We start from the raw sequence: 19,151 nt of genomic DNA, 5'->3' as shown, positions 1-19,151 counted from the left end.
AAAAAAATAATAATTTAAGTATCATAATTTAATTAAATAATATTTTTATTATAATAATTATTTATTTATTAACTTATTTAATTAGTTTCTATATTTGAAGTGCAGTTTAATACTGTGGTGGTAAAACTAAATTTTCAGCAGCTACTTCAGTGTCATGTGATCTTTCTGCACTCATTTACTACACATAGATTTACGTTTACTTTTTTACGCATTTGGAAGAAGATTTAATCCAAAATTGGCATACACTGAATTGAAGATACACTTATTTTAATTGGTCCTTGCTTTCCTTGAAAATTAAATCTGCCAAGTTAGTGTTGATAGCATCATGGTCTATTATTTGCAAGTGGTGCTCACTGCAGAGCTACAGTACTTGGGCAGAGCTGAGCTGAGCTCCAGCAAGTGGAAACTTGAGCTCCAGCTAGGCTGTACACATTAAAACAGCTTTTAGGAGGAGGAGTCCCCCCCCCAATTTGAGGCCAAGTGGCATTGCAGCAAGCAGCATCTCACTATATAAACTACAAGAAAGCCTGAAATCATTCTGATTTAGTGCTTAAGAATCTTTTGTATTTTAATATCAATATTAAAGGGATAGTTCACCCAAAAATGGAAGTTCTGTGTTTCGTTGATTTTTGAGACAGAAATTCATTGTTTTAGATGAGTTCTAAGAGCTCCCTCATACTCCATAATGTATGTAGTAACGGTCTTAAGATGTTCAAAGTGTAGTAAAGATTAAAGGTTCAACTGTAATAGGATAAAGCTCCAAGAACACGTTTGTGAGCCAAAGTGACTTTGTTCTTCTAAATCAGTCAGCAGCACAACACACAAACACTGTATTTCCCATACAGTAGTAAATGTTCATCTTGATCTAATGTAAAGGATTTTGGCAAACAAAAAGTTACTCAAACAAATTTTTGTCAAAGGGGTTCTTCATATGATTACAGTTGAACCACTGAAGTCACATCGAATGTTTGGACAATGTTTTGGGTTCTTTTTCTGGACTTTGGACGTCTAGGGGCCATTTCTGTCTGTGGAGGATGAGGAAGCTCTGATTTAATCCAAAATATCTTAATTTGTGGTCAAAAGACGAATGAAGGTCTGTGGGGTTTGGAACTATATAAGGGTCAGTAATTAATAACAAAAGTTAAACGTTTGAGTGAACTAAGACTTTTTAAAAATAGTTGCCTAATATTTTGTGGAAATTATGATAAATACTGTCAGCATTATCTGACAAATAGGAATATCAAAATATGATTTTTTTTTTTTATATCTACACAATCTTTTGTAGCCATATTATAGTTGTTACTGTCAGGTTTTACAGTATCTAATTCCAAAAATGCAGCATCTTTGTTTTATAAAAGTATTCATTTGTTACAGCAACAACAAAAAAAAACTATGGTCAATTTTTTCAGTGTGAAACACTCCTATTCTAAAAACGTATTTTTTGAATGAAAATCAGTTTAACATTCCACAGCCAGTCATTTATCAAAACTCCATCACGTCTCCTACAGGGTTCTGCAGACATCTATGAGCTTCAGGAGGGCAGTGCAGCAGATGTGCTGAACTCGAACGTTAGCGGTGAAATAATGGAGCTTATTTTGATCAAGTACCAAGGTCGTAACTGGACTGGCCGTATGAGGATTAGCAGAGACATGCCTGAGTTCATCACCATCTGCTTCAACTGCGACACCGGAGAGGCACTGACCGTGGATGTGTGTGTGCATGTGTCCCGTGTGAGCGGCAAATTCATCCTCTCTGTTCATAGCCCATACTGGATCATCAATAAGACGTCCCGTGTGCTGCAGTATCGAGCCGAGGATACCTTTGTGAAACACCCGTCCGACTTCAGAGATGTGATTCTGTTCTCTTTTAAGAAGAAGAATATCTTCAGCAAGAATAAGGTTGGATTGGGTTCTTTAGTAGTTATTTTAGCAAATAAAAAAGTGTTAAATTGATCATGTCATGCCAATTTAATAGGGAGAGTTGATCCTTTGTTGATCAAAAGGGAAGATATTTTTGAATATTGTTGATCGCCATTGATATTCAGAGTAGAAGAAAATACAATGGAAGTCAATGACTACATTCTTCAAAATATCTTCTTTTTGTGTTCAACAAAAAAGTAAACCCACACAGGTTAAAAAAAAAGATGTGTGGGTGAATTGTCCTTACAAATTGCCCCATTATGCATTTTTAGACATTTTGGATAGTGCACAATACTTCCAAAACATAGAATCAATTCCCGATACACAAAAACCAATCTAGAGTGGCACGGTGGCTCAGTGGTTAGCACTGTTGCCTCACAGCAAGAAGTCCTGACTGGGCCAGTTGGCATTTCTGTTGTCAGTTTGCATGTTCTCCCTGTGTTTAGGTGGGTTTCTTCCGGGTGCACGGGTTTCCCCTACAATCCAAAGACGTGGTATAAGTGAATTGAGTAAACAAAATTGGCCCCAGTATATGAGTGTATGGTGTCTCGCAGTACTGGGTTGCGGCTGGAAGGGCGTCCGCTCCATATAACATATCCTGGAATAGTTGGTGGTTCATTCCTCTGTGGTGACTCCTGATAAATAAGGGACTAAGGTGAAGGAAAATTAATAAATAAACCTATGTAGTATTATTATGTAGTATGTATTAAAATACTGCATAATGCAAGCCTGTGGTCTTCCTGCAAATGGAAAAACAGAAACTTTATACTTTTTTTAGTACTTCACATTTTAGTAGAAATTATTCTCGTGGTTCTTTTTTATTTTACATTCTGCTTTTTGTTTCAGTTGCAGCTCTGTGTGTCCACCAGCTCCTGGTCTGAGGGCTTCTCGCTGGACACCGTTGGTAGCTATGGATGTGTGCGCTGTCCAGACAAAAGCGGAGACTATCTGGTAAATGCTTTAAATGGTTAGAGATGCCATAAAAAAGGGAAAATAACTCTTTAGGTGTTACTCTGCATGTGAAGTTTGACATCTCAACATTCTACTATAGAGTCCAAAAATGTTATTAATTTTAGGATTTGATTTTACAGCTTTCTATTAAGGAACAACATGTTTCTTGTTTGATGTTTTAGGTTGGGGTCAGTATCCAAATGAGCAGCTTTAATCTGACGCGGATTGTTACCATGAGCCCCTTCTACACACTCGTCAACAAGTCCTTGTTTGAGCTGGAGGTTGGAGAGGTGCAAAACAACAATGGCTCCAGCAACAAGTGGCACTACATTTCCTCCACTGAGGTCAGAGCTGAATTCATCTTTTATCGAAGGCAGCAGTATTCATGTTGTGTGTGTGTGTGTGTGTGTGTGTGTTGACTCTGATTATGTGTGTGTTACAGTGTTTGCCTTTCTGGCCTGAATCCAGCACAGAGAAGCTGTGTGTACGGGTCGTGGGATGTGAATCGAGCTCCAAATCATTCTTCTTTAACAAGCAGGACAGCGGGACTCTGTTGCGCATGGATCAGGTGATCATGCTTTGGCTGTGAATGTGATGCCTAATGTACTGTATTAAAGGAATAGTTTACCTGAAATTTAAAATTCTGTCATCATTAACTCACCTTTCACTTGTTCCAAACTAGTTTGAGTTCATTTTTGTTCTGAAAAGAAAAGGATGCTATAAACCTGTAACCATTAACTTTTATAGTAGAAAAAACAAATACTATGGAAGTCACTTGTTACCAGTTTCCGACATTCTTCAAAATATCTTCTTTTTTGCTCAACAGAACAAATAAGCTCAAGGTTTGCAACAATTAAAGGGCGGGTAAATGATGACAGAAATGTCATCTCTTTAAATCATGTTAATAGCTCTATTAAATCTAATCATTGTTTTCATCAGTATGGTGGCGTGATAGTGGATGTAAATATCTCAGACCACTCCACTGTCATCAGCTTCACTGATTACTACGATGGAGCGGCACCTGCTTTAGTTGTGAATCACACACCCTCAGCCACGGTCAACTTCAGACAGAGGTCAGCACTGCTTCACTCTTTTATATCATTAGACTGTATGAATTGTCTGAACATATAAATACAACAATTGACCATGAAATAAGGTTAATATTCTTTTACCAATTTTGATACAGCAAAATTATATTGAAAATGAATATTTTCATCCATTTCTCAGTGAATATAGGTATTTTGTATGTATTTTGGTGCATTTAAAAAAAAACTGATTTATTAAACAGATATATTTAGTAAAATTATATTTTAGTCACCAAAAATATTTAGAAATATAAATATAAATATTTTAATATTTTAAAATATTTAAATTGAAAGATAACACAATTAAATTTAAGCAAAATATTGAAACATAATTACAACCAACAAAATTTCAACAATTTTTCATATTTTTCTGCTTCTCTTGATTTTTAAAAATTGTATTTAATATTTTTCTATAACATATAAATGTGGGTTTACTATTTTTTTTTACCATTATCTTAAATAATATTGTTAGATAAGCTCTAGTTTTGGCTTCAGTACTGACTAATCTAATGTACATGCACAAATATAATATTGCATAGCTTCCTATTAAAAATATTAATTTAAAAGAGAGATTTGTAATGGGTATACTTATATGTGAGCACTGTATATAAATTGATATATATTCCAGAATAGGGCTTGACCCAGCACAGTTAGAATTACCAGTGATGTAAATGGGGAATGATAGGGCGAGTGCATGCCATTCAGGACTTTTGCAGCACAGAATTTATTAGTACAATGCATAAGCATTAACATCAATTAAGCGTTAATGTCATAAACTGTTGCCAGTCTCTGCAGGGTTGTATTCTTGTCTCAGTCTCCATGATATTTAGCCCTTCAAGTTGTTCAAGTTGTGATGTCTGCATTCCTTGTCTCTTATCACAAAATCCATGACGTACAACAAAATAATGACTCAATTAAAGACCCAACTCTGACCCCTTCATGTTGTTGAATATCACGCTTAATCAATGTCACTGTCAGGCAGTTTACATCATTTTTTTCTATGGTATAAAAAAAAAACTCTGGTATTGCAAATACAACCAGGAATACGGTCCTGGGACAACCACAGCGGCTAGTTCCTATAACTGAGTTCTTTTAACTACCCGATGGCATAGCATTTATTTTGAAACATTCACATACAGTATGTCAAACTGTAGGATCAAAGTATCTGGTGTCAGTGAATGTATGATCATACTCTTATTGAGTGTTTCTGAGTGTGTGAATGTGTATCTGTGTGCTTGTGCAGAGGTTGTGAGGAGTGTTGGGCTCTGAGGCCAGGTGAAGCTCAGCGCTTTGCATGGGATGATCCAGCAGGGGTGAGGAAGCTTTGTTGGAGCTGTCAAGACCACATTGGAGAACTGGACCTTGTCAAGGTTAGAAAAAGATTGAGCGTTAGTGAATCTACTGACCCTCTTACAGCCATGCTCATCACTTCCTCTCATGCTCTTTTATTTTAGGATGAGTGCGGGCAGTTTGCTTACAGCAGCTTGGTTCAGATTCACTGGGTGTCTTTCCTGGATGGCCGGCAGCGGGTGCTGATCTTCACTGAGGATGTTGGCATAGTCACAAAAGCACGGCAAGCAGAGGAGCTGGAGCAGTTCCAGCAGGAAGTCAACGTCTCATTACAGAACCTGGGCCTGTCACTCATCAACAATGACATCAGGCAGGAAATTGCATATGTTGGCATTACCAGGTAAATAATCCACACCCAGCAACAACCAGTGTGACTATTAATTTATAATAATTACTAAACCGTTAAAGAGGGAGCATAAATGCCACATGATTGTATAGTTGGTGACGTGATGATTGAATCCCCTTTTAAAGTTCTGGTGTGGTTTGGGAAATGAGACCGAAGAACCGCTGGAAGTCCTTTAATCACAAGAACATTGGACTGCTAGAGAAAGCCTACCAGAACCACATCAACAAGAGTGATCCAGGCTGGACTATGCTTGAAACTGGCATAGAGGTAATTAAATACTTCACCACAAAAAGTTTGAACATGTAAAATGTCACAATTATTTAACACTGACATGAAAATCCAAATTGAAAGGGATATGTAGGTTTCTTTCTTAAATTAAACATAAATCTGAGACTGGTCATTCATAAAATAGAATCAAAGGCTACCTGCAAATTGAGTGTCAGTAAAATATTTAAACATTTACAGAACTACTGTATATATGCTGTACTATATATAAACTTCTCTTTTTCCTCAACTGCTCCTATCACCTAACTTATATATTTTTTAAGTAAATCAGAAGCTTTGCACTAGTAGCACATGATGTGAGTACTGTCTTTTTATGATCAGTCGTTTGATGTCATTCTCATTGTAATTTGCTTTGAATAAAAGTGTCTGCCAAATGACTAAATGTGAAGATAAAGGTTAAGTTAAATTGAGGTCTTATAAAAAGAAACAATATTGTGCAAGAAACAAGAAAGTATTCAACGCATTACATTACATGCAATCCATAGCCTCTGCAAACAGTCCTAAGCATGTTCTTCACAGTCTGCCATGCAAGATTCCTGTTTAAAAATGCAAGTAAATTAAAAGCAAATGTTTACTTTTGAGTGAACTATTCTTTTAAATAGTTATAATTCAAGGTTGGTCTTTTAGTGTAAAATATTCAATGTTTAATGTAAACCAAGGGTAGTAACATATTACGTTTTCCAATATTTAATCTTTTATTTTATCTATAAATATATATTTTTAAATACACTGGGCTTTAAAATTACTAAAATACATCTATTTCTGAATTTGGAATCCCAACAGGTGATTTTAACATTTCATTAATAATTGTAATAATAATGATAAAATTAATATTACTACCGTCACAAAAGTCACCCGATACTAGGTCTGTCACAATATTCAATATATCGCACAACACATGAACATGACCTTATTAATTTTTGGTGATTTAATATATATCGCCTATATCTAAAAACCAATTCTAGCAAATTCTAGTTGGTTGTGCCTCAGTTACTTTTTACCTTGCAATTTTTTTGAAAACATTTATTATTATTTATTTAGGATATGAGTTTTTACATTCTGATTCCAATGCAGAGTTGTTAAATTGTTAAAATTACTATAATAAAATTAAATATTCTTAAGAATAACATTTTTTGTGTTCTTTGGAAGAGTGTACTTGCATTGTAATGCTACAATGTTGTCATTCTGGCATTAAATAATGAGTGCCATAAAATGGTCTTAAAATTATAATAATATCATTTATTGCATTATATTTTGATGTAATATATTGTGCAAAACAAAAAGATATCTTGACAGGCCTAGCAAATACTAAATCTTCCATGTCAGACCTTTCAAATTATTATTTTTTTTCGTCAAAATGAACTTTTAAAATTATTTTGTATATAAAACATGACCTAATAGGTGAAAAATAACCCTTTGTAAGATTGCATTTTTTTAAAAATGCAGTTACCAATGTTAAAAGGATTTACATAGGATGAATTTCTGAGTGTATATTTGAATAATAGTTATAACAAAAATGTCATTAGACATTTTATGATGCTTGGATTTCATGGTATTCTTTTTCGTCTTCGTTAAAACAGGTGAACTTTGGAAGAGTGCCCATGTTAATGAGACAGCCGTTTTCCTGCCAGATAAGGAGAAACTTCCTGCCTGGCATTCATGTTGAGCTGAAGCAGTCACCTCATCAGAGGAGTCTACGTGCACAGCTCTATTGGCTACAGGTAACGCATACACACTTCTTACAGTACTTGTTGAATGTCACACTTCCGTTGCTTTTGGCCGCCGTTCAGTTATTATGTGCACCATTTATTTGTTCCAGGTGGATAATCAGCTGCCAGGAGCTATATTTCCTACTGTGTTTCATCCTGTTCCTCTTCCAAAATCCATTGTTCAGGACTCAGGTACAAACAGTAGCTAGCATGTGAAGACTGTGTCTCAGCTAATAGACTTCTGAGTGCACATGCGAAGTGAATGAACTATTTTTCATCTTTAGAGCCAAAGCCATTCATCGATGTGAGCATCATCACGAGGTTTAATGAGCACAGCCAAGTCATGCAGTTTAAGTAAGTGATGGCCATTGAATATATTACATTTACTAATTGTGTCACAGTCTCAGCTGTGCTAAGCAGATTCGTTTCTACGTTGTTTAATAAACAAAAAATTTTAAGTATTTGCCATTCCAGATGACTTTTTTAGTAAGTTATTTGAGTCATTGCAGAGATGGATGGATGCAGTCCTTCAAGCTCATGGGAGTCATGCACAATATTAATGCTTTTTCCACTGCACCATGACTTTATATTCAATACTGTACATTATTTATGTTAGGTGACAAGACTTTTGTCCAAGCAAACTCAGGCTTTACTGTCCTACTTAAATAATTAAAAATCAAGACATAATCATATTTTATTTTGTTAAAATGAGCGTAATCTAGAGGCCTTTGCCTTTCATTCAAGCACCTTCTGACACCAAATAATCAACTAAAAGTCAAGTTATTATTTGTTGTTCCTAAAACTTGGATTAGAGACAAGAGTTTTGTCAGGTTGTAAACAGTTTGGAGTCATTTTATGACAGATTTACATTTTTATTTAGTAAGGATGAATTAAATTGATCAAGAATTTGAGTAAAATAATAATAATATATTTGTATATAGAAAGAAAAAAGGGACATCCAGATATACTCTGTTTGCTAGATTTGTGCAATCTTTGCAAATATCTTTAGAAATAACAAAATGTTTCCATTTGTTAAAACATTGGTATTGTCTAAAAACTTATCTAGGTATTATTACTGTTTCTGCCAAGTATTAAGCCATTAGCTTAGAAAAATATCTTTAAAACAGACATTTTTAAACTCCCGACAATGGATTTTTTTTCTTTATATTTTCTGTCTCTACATAATTGTTATGAACAGTAATATTCAAGATTTTTGACTTTGTTTGTTTCTCTGTAGGTACTTTATGGCATTAGTGCAGGAGATGGCAGTGAAGATTGATCAGGGTTTTCTAGGGGCAATCCTTGCCCTGTTTACTCCAGCCACTGACTCCCAGGACAGTAAAAAGAAGGTACTGTATCCACCACATCTCCACATTCTCTGTCATTGCATTCTTCTGTATTTGCTCGGATCACGTGTGGCTTTATGTTATAGTAATGAAAGGGAAATTCTTTAGACTTGTTCTTCTGTGTTTCAGAATAAGCTGATACAGAAGGATCTGGATGCCCTGCAGGCTCAGCTAATGGAAAGCTCTCTTACAGACACCTCAGGGCTCAGCTTCTTTGAACATTTCCACATCTCACCTATTAAAGTAATGAACCAGCTTCACAACCCTCTCTAACAACCCAGCACACAATCACCTCAGGATCACATCCAAAATAGCACCTTTACTCCAGTTTCAGATGCTATTTAGACTAGTATATTTTTGTTTTAAAATCTTGTTGTGGTTACGCCTGGTGTCCACACTACTCTGACATCTTCAAGCCATGTAAACAGAGCATTTTGAAAAAGCAGAAGTTTGAAAACGTCAGTGTTGTGTTTCAGATTAGATGCAGACTTTTGAAAACGGAGAAACAATCACTCTTTAATTGGTCTTCTGAACTATTGCATATTGTTCCTTTATTCAAACACCTGTCATTTGATCACTTTGCCACCGGTAAACAGCAAGTACAGATGTCGACAAGATATGCGCATGCCCAGTAAGCATGTTTGGACAGAGATATTTTTTCTCAAATGCAGTAAAAACGGCAGAATAGACAAGCATTTTTATTGTAAATGCTGTTTTAAAATGAAAACGCACCTTCAGTCTGCCACATGGAAGCATGGAAATTGGAATTGAAGTGCAGGGAAATTATAATTTACAATCTTTAACAGGCTCCTTACTTGGCAAGTCATGCTTTTTTATATAACAAAATTTGATACAATGTTTTAAATTAAATCTTTTTCCAATTTCAGACGCTGTTTTTACAAAACTAAACCTTTTTGAAAATGCTGTACAAAGCGAATAAATTTGCAAACAACGTTTTCAAGTTGCAAGACTGTGAAAATGGAGGCTTTTGAAAACTGATGCATTATAGTCATGTGACGCAGTCATCTGACCAATTCAGCTAACATGGTGGACAACATTGTAAATAGGGCTGTGCGATTAATTGAAATCTAATCACCATCACGATTTGAAACATTGCTATTATCTTATCACATGAGGCTGCAATATGAAATATGTATGTATTACTTAAATTTCCCTGCCCAAAACAAAAAACAAAACTGCCGTCTGTGTGTGATAGTCTTACTAGCCAATTGTGAGCACACTTTCGCTCTGCCCTATCAGAATTGCGCAACTGGACTATGCAGAATGCCCACAATAAAAACACAAAAAAAAAAAAAAACAACAGGAAAGCATGGACGAGTGGGATGATGGTGTTTGCCGCTTCAGAAGCATTAACAGACTAATATCAAAAGAAAAACAGAACATCAGTAATATGGGAATATTTTGGTTTTAAAGTCACCGACACTGAACAAAAACAGGTAATTTGTTAGAGCCGCATAGAATTGTTGCCAAAGCATGAGGAAATACATCAACCAGCACCTAAAAAAAAACACCACAGGGGGCTATATGAAGAGTGTCTTGCTAAAAATCAACTCAAAGTATTGCCAGTGACACTCAATCTGTAGCAAGCAAAAGCAAAGTACAATTTCAGAGTTGTTTCAACCATGTAAGTTTGCTGAGTGTTCTGTATTTATGTAATAATTATTTTTTTGTTTTTATAATAAGCTACACAATCTCCCTTATTTAAGTTGTACTTGTTTACAGAAAGGTAAGGTTGTGTTTTTGGTTTGCTCAAGAGAAAAATTAATTTCATTTCTGAATATTTAAAACTAAATAAAAAAAAAACTTTAAGTAAGTTAGTATCTTTTCAGTTTCTCTTTTTAACTAACACTCACTAAATTTAAGCAGTAAGAAGCTACGATACAGATTTTTGAGCTAAAGCTTGACTACAAAATTAAATCGCAAATCAAATCAAAATCACAATATCTGTCAAAGGAATCGCAATTAAATATTTTCCCCAAAATCGCACAGCTCTAATTGTAAAGCAGATGTTTTGGATGCTTAAAGATTAATGTCAGTATGTACATGTTCCATATTGCCTCTCTTCATAGGACAGAGAATATTTACTAGAAGCTGTTGTTCAGTGGCGGAAGCAGACCACAGTTGCGAAAAGAGATGGAAATTAAATAAATGTCAGGCAGATATGACGCAGGTGAAAGTGTCTTACGTTTGTGCACATGCGCAGTACTGAACGAAAGTGTTTTCAGTCGTTTTAATGTGCATGATGGAAGGAATTTTTAAAAGAATTGTGTGGACACAAAACATTTTTAGACAAACATTTTTTTTTTCATTTATCCAGATTAGTCTAGATGGAGCCTGACACACTAGGTTCAATATTTGGTGTGTCTGTTGTGATAGTAATATTGTGACAAAAATATAATTATTTGTGACAGAAAAATCCATGAAAAATGTCAATAGAATCACCCGGTGGGAATTTCAGTTAAAGCACCTAAACAAACTTCATTGTTTATTTTTTATATCAATTTTAAATTTGGAACATAACTTGGGTAGACATATTTTAGTAAATTTAAACTCTTAACATTTAGTTTTTTTTATTATTATTTAAATATAAATATATATATATATTTGCTCATTAAGAATATAAGAAGATATTTAAAAAAGAATGATGACAGACTTTTAATTTGGGTGAACTATCCCTTCAATGTCTGCTCTGTTTGTGTGTGTTTTTGAATAGCTGCATTTGAGTCTGTCTTTGGGCTCCAGTGGAGATGAGTCTGAGCAGGGTGATATGGTCGCCATCCAGTCTGTCAACCTGCTGCTCAAAAGCATCGGTGCCACACTTACTGATGTGGATGATTTGATTTTCAAGTAAGTCAGACATGCACATTCTCAAATACTGGTTCATATGCTTATATGAAAACAAGTTTCACACGGTCACCTATTGACATTTTCCTTTCTCTTTTTTCCTTTCCTTTCTCTTTTTTCAGACTGGCTTACTTTGAGGTGAAATATCAGTTCTACCGGCGAGATAAACTGATGTGGGCAGTAATCAGACACTACACTGAACAAGTGAGTGATCCAAGTACAAAATAATACAAAGTCAGAATTGGTTATATGTGCAAACGCTCTTCAACATCCTCATATTTTCATATCATGTCATTGTATGGAATTTCAGATTCAGATTCTTCTGATGGAATTTCAGATTCTTTTCTCTCCTCATAGTTTCTGACACAGATGTATGTGCTGGTTTTGGGTCTGGATGTTCTTGGAAATCCATTCGGGCTGATCCGGGGCTTATCAGAAGGAGTGGAAGCTTTCTTCTATGAGCCCATTCAGGTCTGAAACGTTCAGTTCATTTATCTCTCCATTCAGGCCCCATCGTTTAATTCACTATGGATGTGAGAGTGTTATCACTCACAAAAAAAAAAAAAAATAATTCAGACAAGCACATTCACATAAAATGTGCATATCAAATATTATTACATTATTAGGTCAACTTCAGTCACCATTGTATGTATATCAATTTCATATATGCTTGTAAACTAAAATTCAGAATTACACACACATAATCACATTATTACATGTTACTGTTCCAAATGGGTTTGTACTCGTAAAACATTTGTATTTGTAAGTAGATTATGTAACATTTACATAACATAAAAAGCTCTTTATTACAGTTTTTACATTTTCACAGGGCAATATTTTCATTTTATAAAAACTATCAGTAATAAAATCAATAATGCTGTGTGCCATATTATACATATATAAGTTGAAGTCAGAATTATTATCTACCCTTTGAATTTTTCTCTCTTTTAAATATTTCCCAAATGATGTTTAACAGAGCAAGTAAATTTTAATAGTATGTATGATCAAATTATTTCTTCTGGAGAAAGTCTTATTTGTTTTATTTTGGCTGGAATAAAAGCAGTTTTTAATTTTTAAAAACCATTTTAAGGTAAAAAATATCAGCCCCTTTAAGCTATATTCTTTTCTACAGAACAAACCATCGCTAACCTGCCTAGTTAACCTAATTAACCTAGTTAAAGCCTTTAAATGTCATTTTAAGCTGTATTCAAGTGATAGCAAAGATAAAAGAAATCAGTTATTAGAAATGAGTTATTAAAATTATTTATAACTATGTTTAGAAATGTGTTGAAAAAAAAAATCTTCTCTCCATTTTTTTTTTTTAATAGATTTATTTTATTTATATACTTATTTATTTATTTTTATTTTATGGCCACACAAGTATATTGAGTGAATCTTTTTTTGTATCCACCTAATAACCAAACATCCACGATTGATTAAGAAGTGGAAAATCTTCTCTCATTTATCCGTTTTATTTTGTGTGCATGAGACCTTTCAACACTGCCACAGAGAGCCTCACGTGCTCTGCAGTCTCAGATGTGCGCCTTTTTGGGACGCAGAGAGACGTGAGAGAGAGAGACACATCAAATAATTAATTTTTTTAATCTAAACGACTCCGAAAAATTTTACTATATACTCAAAGAGGATGAAATGACTAGTCTTAATTGGCTGCAAAATATATGTACACCATTAAAAATGATTAATCAGTGCCTTATTTAAATAATTTACAGGTTTAATCTTTCTATTTTTATAGATATTGTCTGTTTTTATTCCTTTTTCTGTCATTTCTCATTTGCTGATTATTTCATTAATTTGATGATGTTAATATATTACGTAGGCTATTTTATACACATACATAAAATGCTTTGGCATTCAAGTTTGCTTTGAACTTGAAAGAAAGAGAATCAGGCCTGTCAGTGAGTACACATGGCTGCTGAATAGCATAAAAGTAAGAGATACCGTCTTTTTTTTAGTTTACCCCATTGAAAAGAAACAGTGTTTAATAAATTAAATTATTGTTAAAAATTAAATGATTTATTGTTTGTTGCATATAGTTAACTATTCATGTGATTTGGGTAAATTATGTGTTTCAAAAATATATATTCATAAATATATATAAAAATTGTCTTAAAATGATTTCACATTTCATGCTTATAAATTTCAGGGCATTTTAAAACATCAACAAAAAAGAAAAGTTAAGCATGTTAGCATTTCATATGTGCAACTCACATTATTACATTATTATAAATATTTAATCCCCTGTATATAGATGTATGCGTAATATGAACTATGTTGATTTTGGTCCGTTTCGTCAAATTTTTGTTTATTTTTTGAGTAATAATTCATAAGTCTGACAACAAAGTTATGACATAATGATTTGTGTGAGCTTATTTAAGACTAGTGACATTTAATATATTTGTGTGTGTTTAGGGAGCTGTTCAGGGACCTGAGGAATTTGCAGAAGGTTTAGTTATTGGTGTTCGAAGTTTACTGGGTCACACAGTGGGTAAGATTCCTCCAGCTGTTCTCACTCAAACCCACATATATTCACCCTGGATCCTCACTGCTCATGATTGGCTGTTTCTAAACCGTATAATCTCCCTAGGGGGTGCAGCTGGCATGGTGTCTCGTATAACTGGCTCTGTGGGTAAAGGCCTGGCAGCCATCACTATGGACAAAGAGTATCAGCAGAAACGGAGGGAGGAGATGAACAGGCCCACCAAAGACTTTGGAGAGAGTCTGGCTAAAGGAGGAAAGGGCTTCCTCAAGGTACTGAACACACACACTGACAAAAAAACCTTCCTTTTGTATTAAACGAACATTTACAGCAGAGCTCCATTGTGTACAGCATGAATTGACTTTTTGTCATGCTCATGTTCTCCTTCAGGGAGTGGTTGGTGGAGTAACAGGAATTGTGACCAAACCGGTGGAAGGTATGGCGGTTTACTGCTGATGCAACACTGGCTTGAATGAATTTGATCTCTTTTTGTGATGGCAAAACTATTTGTGTAAAATGCAAACAATAACAGTTTACTGGAAATTAAAAATGCACAAATAAATACAGTTGATGGCAAAATGATTAGCCCTGCCTCCTGTTAACCTTAAATTCTTTTTCAATTATTTCCCAAGTGATAACAGAAATTTTCTAGACATTATTATTTATTATAATATTTTTTTCTTCTGATGAAAACCTTGTTTCTTTAAATTTGACTGTAATAAATGCAGTTTTTCAGTCTTTCAAATCAGATTTTAGGGTCAATATTATTATCTCCCTTAAGAAATATAGCATACTGTATCACTGTTCTCCAGTGAATTACTTAATTAACCAAATTAACATTAGCAGCACATTTTAATTGCAATTTAAGCTGAATACTAGTATCTTGCAAAGTTACTAAAATATTATGCACTGTCATTGCAAAAGACAAAACAAATTAGTTATTAGAAATGAATTATTTACAATTATTTATTATTTATTGACAAGTATCTTAATAAAAGGTAAAGGATGCACACAAAACACTTACTTATTATATCTACTACATTTACAGGGTAAGTGTGACGTGGGCATGGCGGCCTGGGCATTGCACTGCACTGATCCATGCTGCTTGTCATACTTTTTTAATGCATCACACAGCAACTGACAAACACTGTTCACTTTAAGGCTGATCTTATAACTTCCACCTCCTAAGTTACTATTAATGTTGTCATTGTTTTCATTATTATTATTATCAACGTGAGTTTTTTTTCTTTATAGTTATTACATTTATCCGTCCACCTCTTGAACTTTCAATCTTTGTTTTTTCCTCTTGTTTTTTTTATTAGTATTATTTGTACTTTGTTTTCCTTTTCTTTGTTTGTTATTATTTTTATTGTAATATTGTTTTAGTTCCCTCTTGTTATTCTTCTTATTGCTTTGTCTTCTGCATCTTCTCCTTTTTTACTTGTTTCTTCTCTTTATTCTTATTCTTCTATTTGTTTTTCGATGTGTTCTTCTACTTATTACTATTATTATTATTATTATTATCATTATTTCTCATCTTGCTGGTTTCCCATCCTCCTCCCAACTCCTGATTATCATTATATAATATTTGAAAAAGACTTTTTACAGGAGAGCTTATCATTTTGCCATCAACTATATAATGCCAACCGTTCACAGCAGAATCTGTATAAGATTTTAATATTTAAAAATCTCTGGTGGATTTAGGGGCGAAGAAGGAGGGGGCTGCAGGCTTCTTCAAGGGCATTGGGAAAGGCCTGGTAGGAGTGGTGGCTAGACCTACAGGGGGCATCGTAGACATGGCCAGCAGTACTTTTCAGGGCATTCAGAGGTGAGACACACATGCACACGAATGTCTAAATATAAACACAAACACATATACTGTATTCAGAGATAGATTCACATGGACTATTGTTCAAATCCTTTGGGTTGGAAAGATTTTTTTCATGAAATATGCATTATATTAATCAAAAAAGACAGACATTTAATGTTTGATGTTAAAAAAAATTTAATACTTCAGCTAAAATAGCACAACTATTTTCAAAGATGGCAGCAATGAAGAAAGTAATGAAAAAATTTCTATTGCGAACCAAACTAGCTTATTGATTATATTCAGGGCTTGACTTTATTTTTCTTTTATCACCAGCCACTGTGGCTAGTAGTTTTCCAACATTACAAGCCACTCTGCATTTTGACTAGCCGCAATTTTGTTGTTGGGAAAATATATGTATAAATTTGACTTTTGCAGCCTAAAATTAATTTAATTAATTTAAATGATACGTTATGTGTTGCTTTTTTTTTCTTGTGACCTTGGTCGATGAGCATGAGTAAATATGTTGGGGTTTCATAGTGTCGCGTTGTAATTATTTTTATTTCACGTAACTTTTTAGGGCTCAACTCTAAGAATTCACCAATTTTCTCATTAGCCACACCAAACTAATTATTTCTTTGCCACAAAGGTTAAATAATGTGTAAAATATAGCAGTATACATACATTTTTATTTAACAAAAATGTTCTTAAAAAAACTATTCTTATGTCTAAAACTATAGCCAGTAGTTTTTCCTGGCTGAAGGTCCCAGATCACCAGTTAACTATGTATAAATGGAGAGTTAATCTCCTATTAAAGCAAAGTTATTGCAAAGGATGATTATTAAACCATATTAATAAAAATACCTGTAAGCAAAAGAAAACATGTGAAAAACTTTCTGTGTGATAATGAAAGGATGATCAGGCGCACACGGTTAATGTTATACATGGTTAATAGACATATTAATAATCTATTCAAAGAATGGTTAAAGTGAAAGTTGCAACAGCGGCTGCATACAAAGAATCTTGAGCTCTCGAAGGTAGCAGGACTTTGGGTGCACAAGCACCACTTTTTCCAAATCTATTTCAAATGGAACCGATTGCACCATTTGCATCAGTCAAAGGAGCTATCCAGCACTTGCGCGCATCACATCAGCTGTGAGCGCGACATTAAAGCCCTCGTCAGTGAGTGAGGATTGCCTGTGTCTCACAGCGCGCCTGATTATCCTCTCATTCGATATTGGCCTGCTTTCTTTGCTCACGCGAACAATCAGTCATGCTGCTTCTCAATTCTAAAATCACATTTGCACCGCATATTGTCATAAAATTATAAACTAAAATTAACATTTTTTGTGACGAGCCAGCAATAGCAATTTAAAAATTATTTTCAACCAGCCAAAGTGGCTAGTGGGAGTGTCTGTCTATCCTCCCACAAATGAAGTCTATCCGCATTTGGCAGGTTGGTCGGTGTTAATGTCAAGCCCTGTTTATATTATATTAGCTTATATATCATATTATAATGATTTTTAAAGTATTACTGACGCAGAAAACTCAGGTGTTCAGACTGGAATGAATGTTATATATAAACTATTATTGTTATTTGTAATAACATTTCTCAGTTTGTCTGTGTTTTAATACATTTTTTAATCAAATTGATGCTGCGTTGTTGAGAAACATTTCCTAAAAATGTTTTAAAATTCCCAAAATTTTAACCAACCTCAAATATTTAACTAAAGTATATTCACCAGTTCCTACTTTCAAATTGTTACGCAATATTATTCGACCCAAAAACACGCATAGTAATTCCACAGGCGGTTTTTAGGAGGCCCACACTCCTTTTTGCAAAGTGGAAGTTGTGAGGCCACTTCCCCCAACCCTAAGTATAGCTTGGAAATCTTGTCTGCTTCCTGCTAGGCCAGAGAGAATGTTTTCATGTATCGTATTATGTAAACTCTGATGTCATTGCACTCTAAACTAGGAAACAAATATTATCCAAGCACTTCTCTTTCAGAAATGGGAATATTTTTGATGGAAAGCATGACAAAGATTTTTAATGAACCATTTTCTTTGGCAGTTATCATAGGTCATCACTTGAGATGTATATAAATGTGTCTTAATTTGTGTCTCTTTGTCTTTGTTGTCATTTTATTTCTCACATTAGTGTTGCTTTTGTTTTCCTGTGCGCCAACTAATTTTGTGACTCTTTCTTTCATGTTTTTCATAAGTTAATTCCTGGATGTGTTTGTTCTTTTTAGTTCAGTGAGTATTTGGATGCTCATGAGTGTGTATGTGTGCAGGTGTGCGTATAAACGTCTGAGTGACTGATGCGTGGTTGTGTATGTATTTATGTCCATGTTACCCAGAAAGACAGTGAATGATCCCTCTGCATTCACTCAGTCAAATTTGCTTGTTTTATGGGTTCAGAAAGGAGTGAATTTGGCCGCATGGATGAATTTATTTTGTAATCTGCAGGGTGTGAATGGTTGAACGGTAAGTATTGCATCGTGGGAAGCAAAGGATGTGGGCTGTAGCGCAGAGCATTCTGCTGTAATCTACAGTTCAAGAAACCCCTTATAACTGGATTAATTAATCAACATGTGCCTATTTTCCCCTTCATTGTAACATTTGCTTCTGATCTCCACACTCCCTTTCACTGGTGCATTTTGGGGCCAATGGAAAGTCTGATGAGCAGAGCAGCACAGACCGGAGCAGAGATGGTATAGAGAGGAGCGGATGTACCAGATGTTTTCCGGATAATAAGTCGTACAATTTTAAAATTGCATTGACAGAATAATAATAAAAGATAAATCTGCCAAATTTGACTGGTTAAAGCTTTAACACTTCTTAACACTTAAAAGTAAAAAACAATCAAACTAACTAAGCAATACTGACACAAAACATAATATCTATATCTGCAGCTTCAGCATGTGATTTAAACAAAATAAAATAAAACAAAAGTATTTGCTAACGCAAGATTAACTATTATCAATTAAA

General features: G+C 34.4%; 1 protein-coding gene across 24 annotated transcripts in view; it reads left to right on the top strand.

Moving 5' to 3' along the window:
• Positions 1 to 19,151, top strand: part of vps13c (vacuolar protein sorting 13 homolog C) — a 96,254-nt gene that overhangs the window by 65,103 nt on the left and 12,000 nt on the right. For all 24 annotated transcript variants that reach the window (XM_073908570.1, XM_073908568.1, XM_073908565.1 and 21 more), the window contains 20 exons: positions 1,509 to 1,898; positions 2,766 to 2,870; positions 3,053 to 3,214; positions 3,313 to 3,438; positions 3,810 to 3,943; positions 5,199 to 5,325; positions 5,410 to 5,645; positions 5,777 to 5,918; positions 7,517 to 7,657; positions 7,756 to 7,837; positions 7,930 to 7,999; positions 8,883 to 8,994; positions 9,121 to 9,234; positions 11,726 to 11,859; positions 11,979 to 12,060; positions 12,214 to 12,327; positions 14,287 to 14,362; positions 14,462 to 14,625; positions 14,744 to 14,789; positions 16,058 to 16,181. In XM_073908570.1, the coding sequence (XP_073764671.1) occupies positions 1,509 to 1,898; positions 2,766 to 2,870; positions 3,053 to 3,214; positions 3,313 to 3,438; positions 3,810 to 3,943; positions 5,199 to 5,325; positions 5,410 to 5,645; positions 5,777 to 5,918; positions 7,517 to 7,657; positions 7,756 to 7,837; positions 7,930 to 7,999; positions 8,883 to 8,994; positions 9,121 to 9,234; positions 11,726 to 11,859; positions 11,979 to 12,060; positions 12,214 to 12,327; positions 14,287 to 14,362; positions 14,462 to 14,625; positions 14,744 to 14,789; positions 16,058 to 16,181 (2,681 nt within the window). The remainder of the gene's footprint in view (positions 1 to 1,508; positions 1,899 to 2,765; positions 2,871 to 3,052; positions 3,215 to 3,312; positions 3,439 to 3,809; positions 3,944 to 5,198; positions 5,326 to 5,409; positions 5,646 to 5,776; positions 5,919 to 7,516; positions 7,658 to 7,755; positions 7,838 to 7,929; positions 8,000 to 8,882; positions 8,995 to 9,120; positions 9,235 to 11,725; positions 11,860 to 11,978; positions 12,061 to 12,213; positions 12,328 to 14,286; positions 14,363 to 14,461; positions 14,626 to 14,743; positions 14,790 to 16,057; positions 16,182 to 19,151) is intronic.

The sequence above is a fragment of the Danio rerio genome, chromosome 7, assembly GCF_049306965.1.
Source record: "Danio rerio strain Tuebingen ecotype United States chromosome 7, GRCz12tu, whole genome shotgun sequence".
NCBI classification, from domain to species: Eukaryota; Metazoa; Chordata; class Actinopteri; order Cypriniformes; family Danionidae; genus Danio; species Danio rerio.
This window is presented reverse-complemented; position numbering and strand designations above follow the sequence as displayed.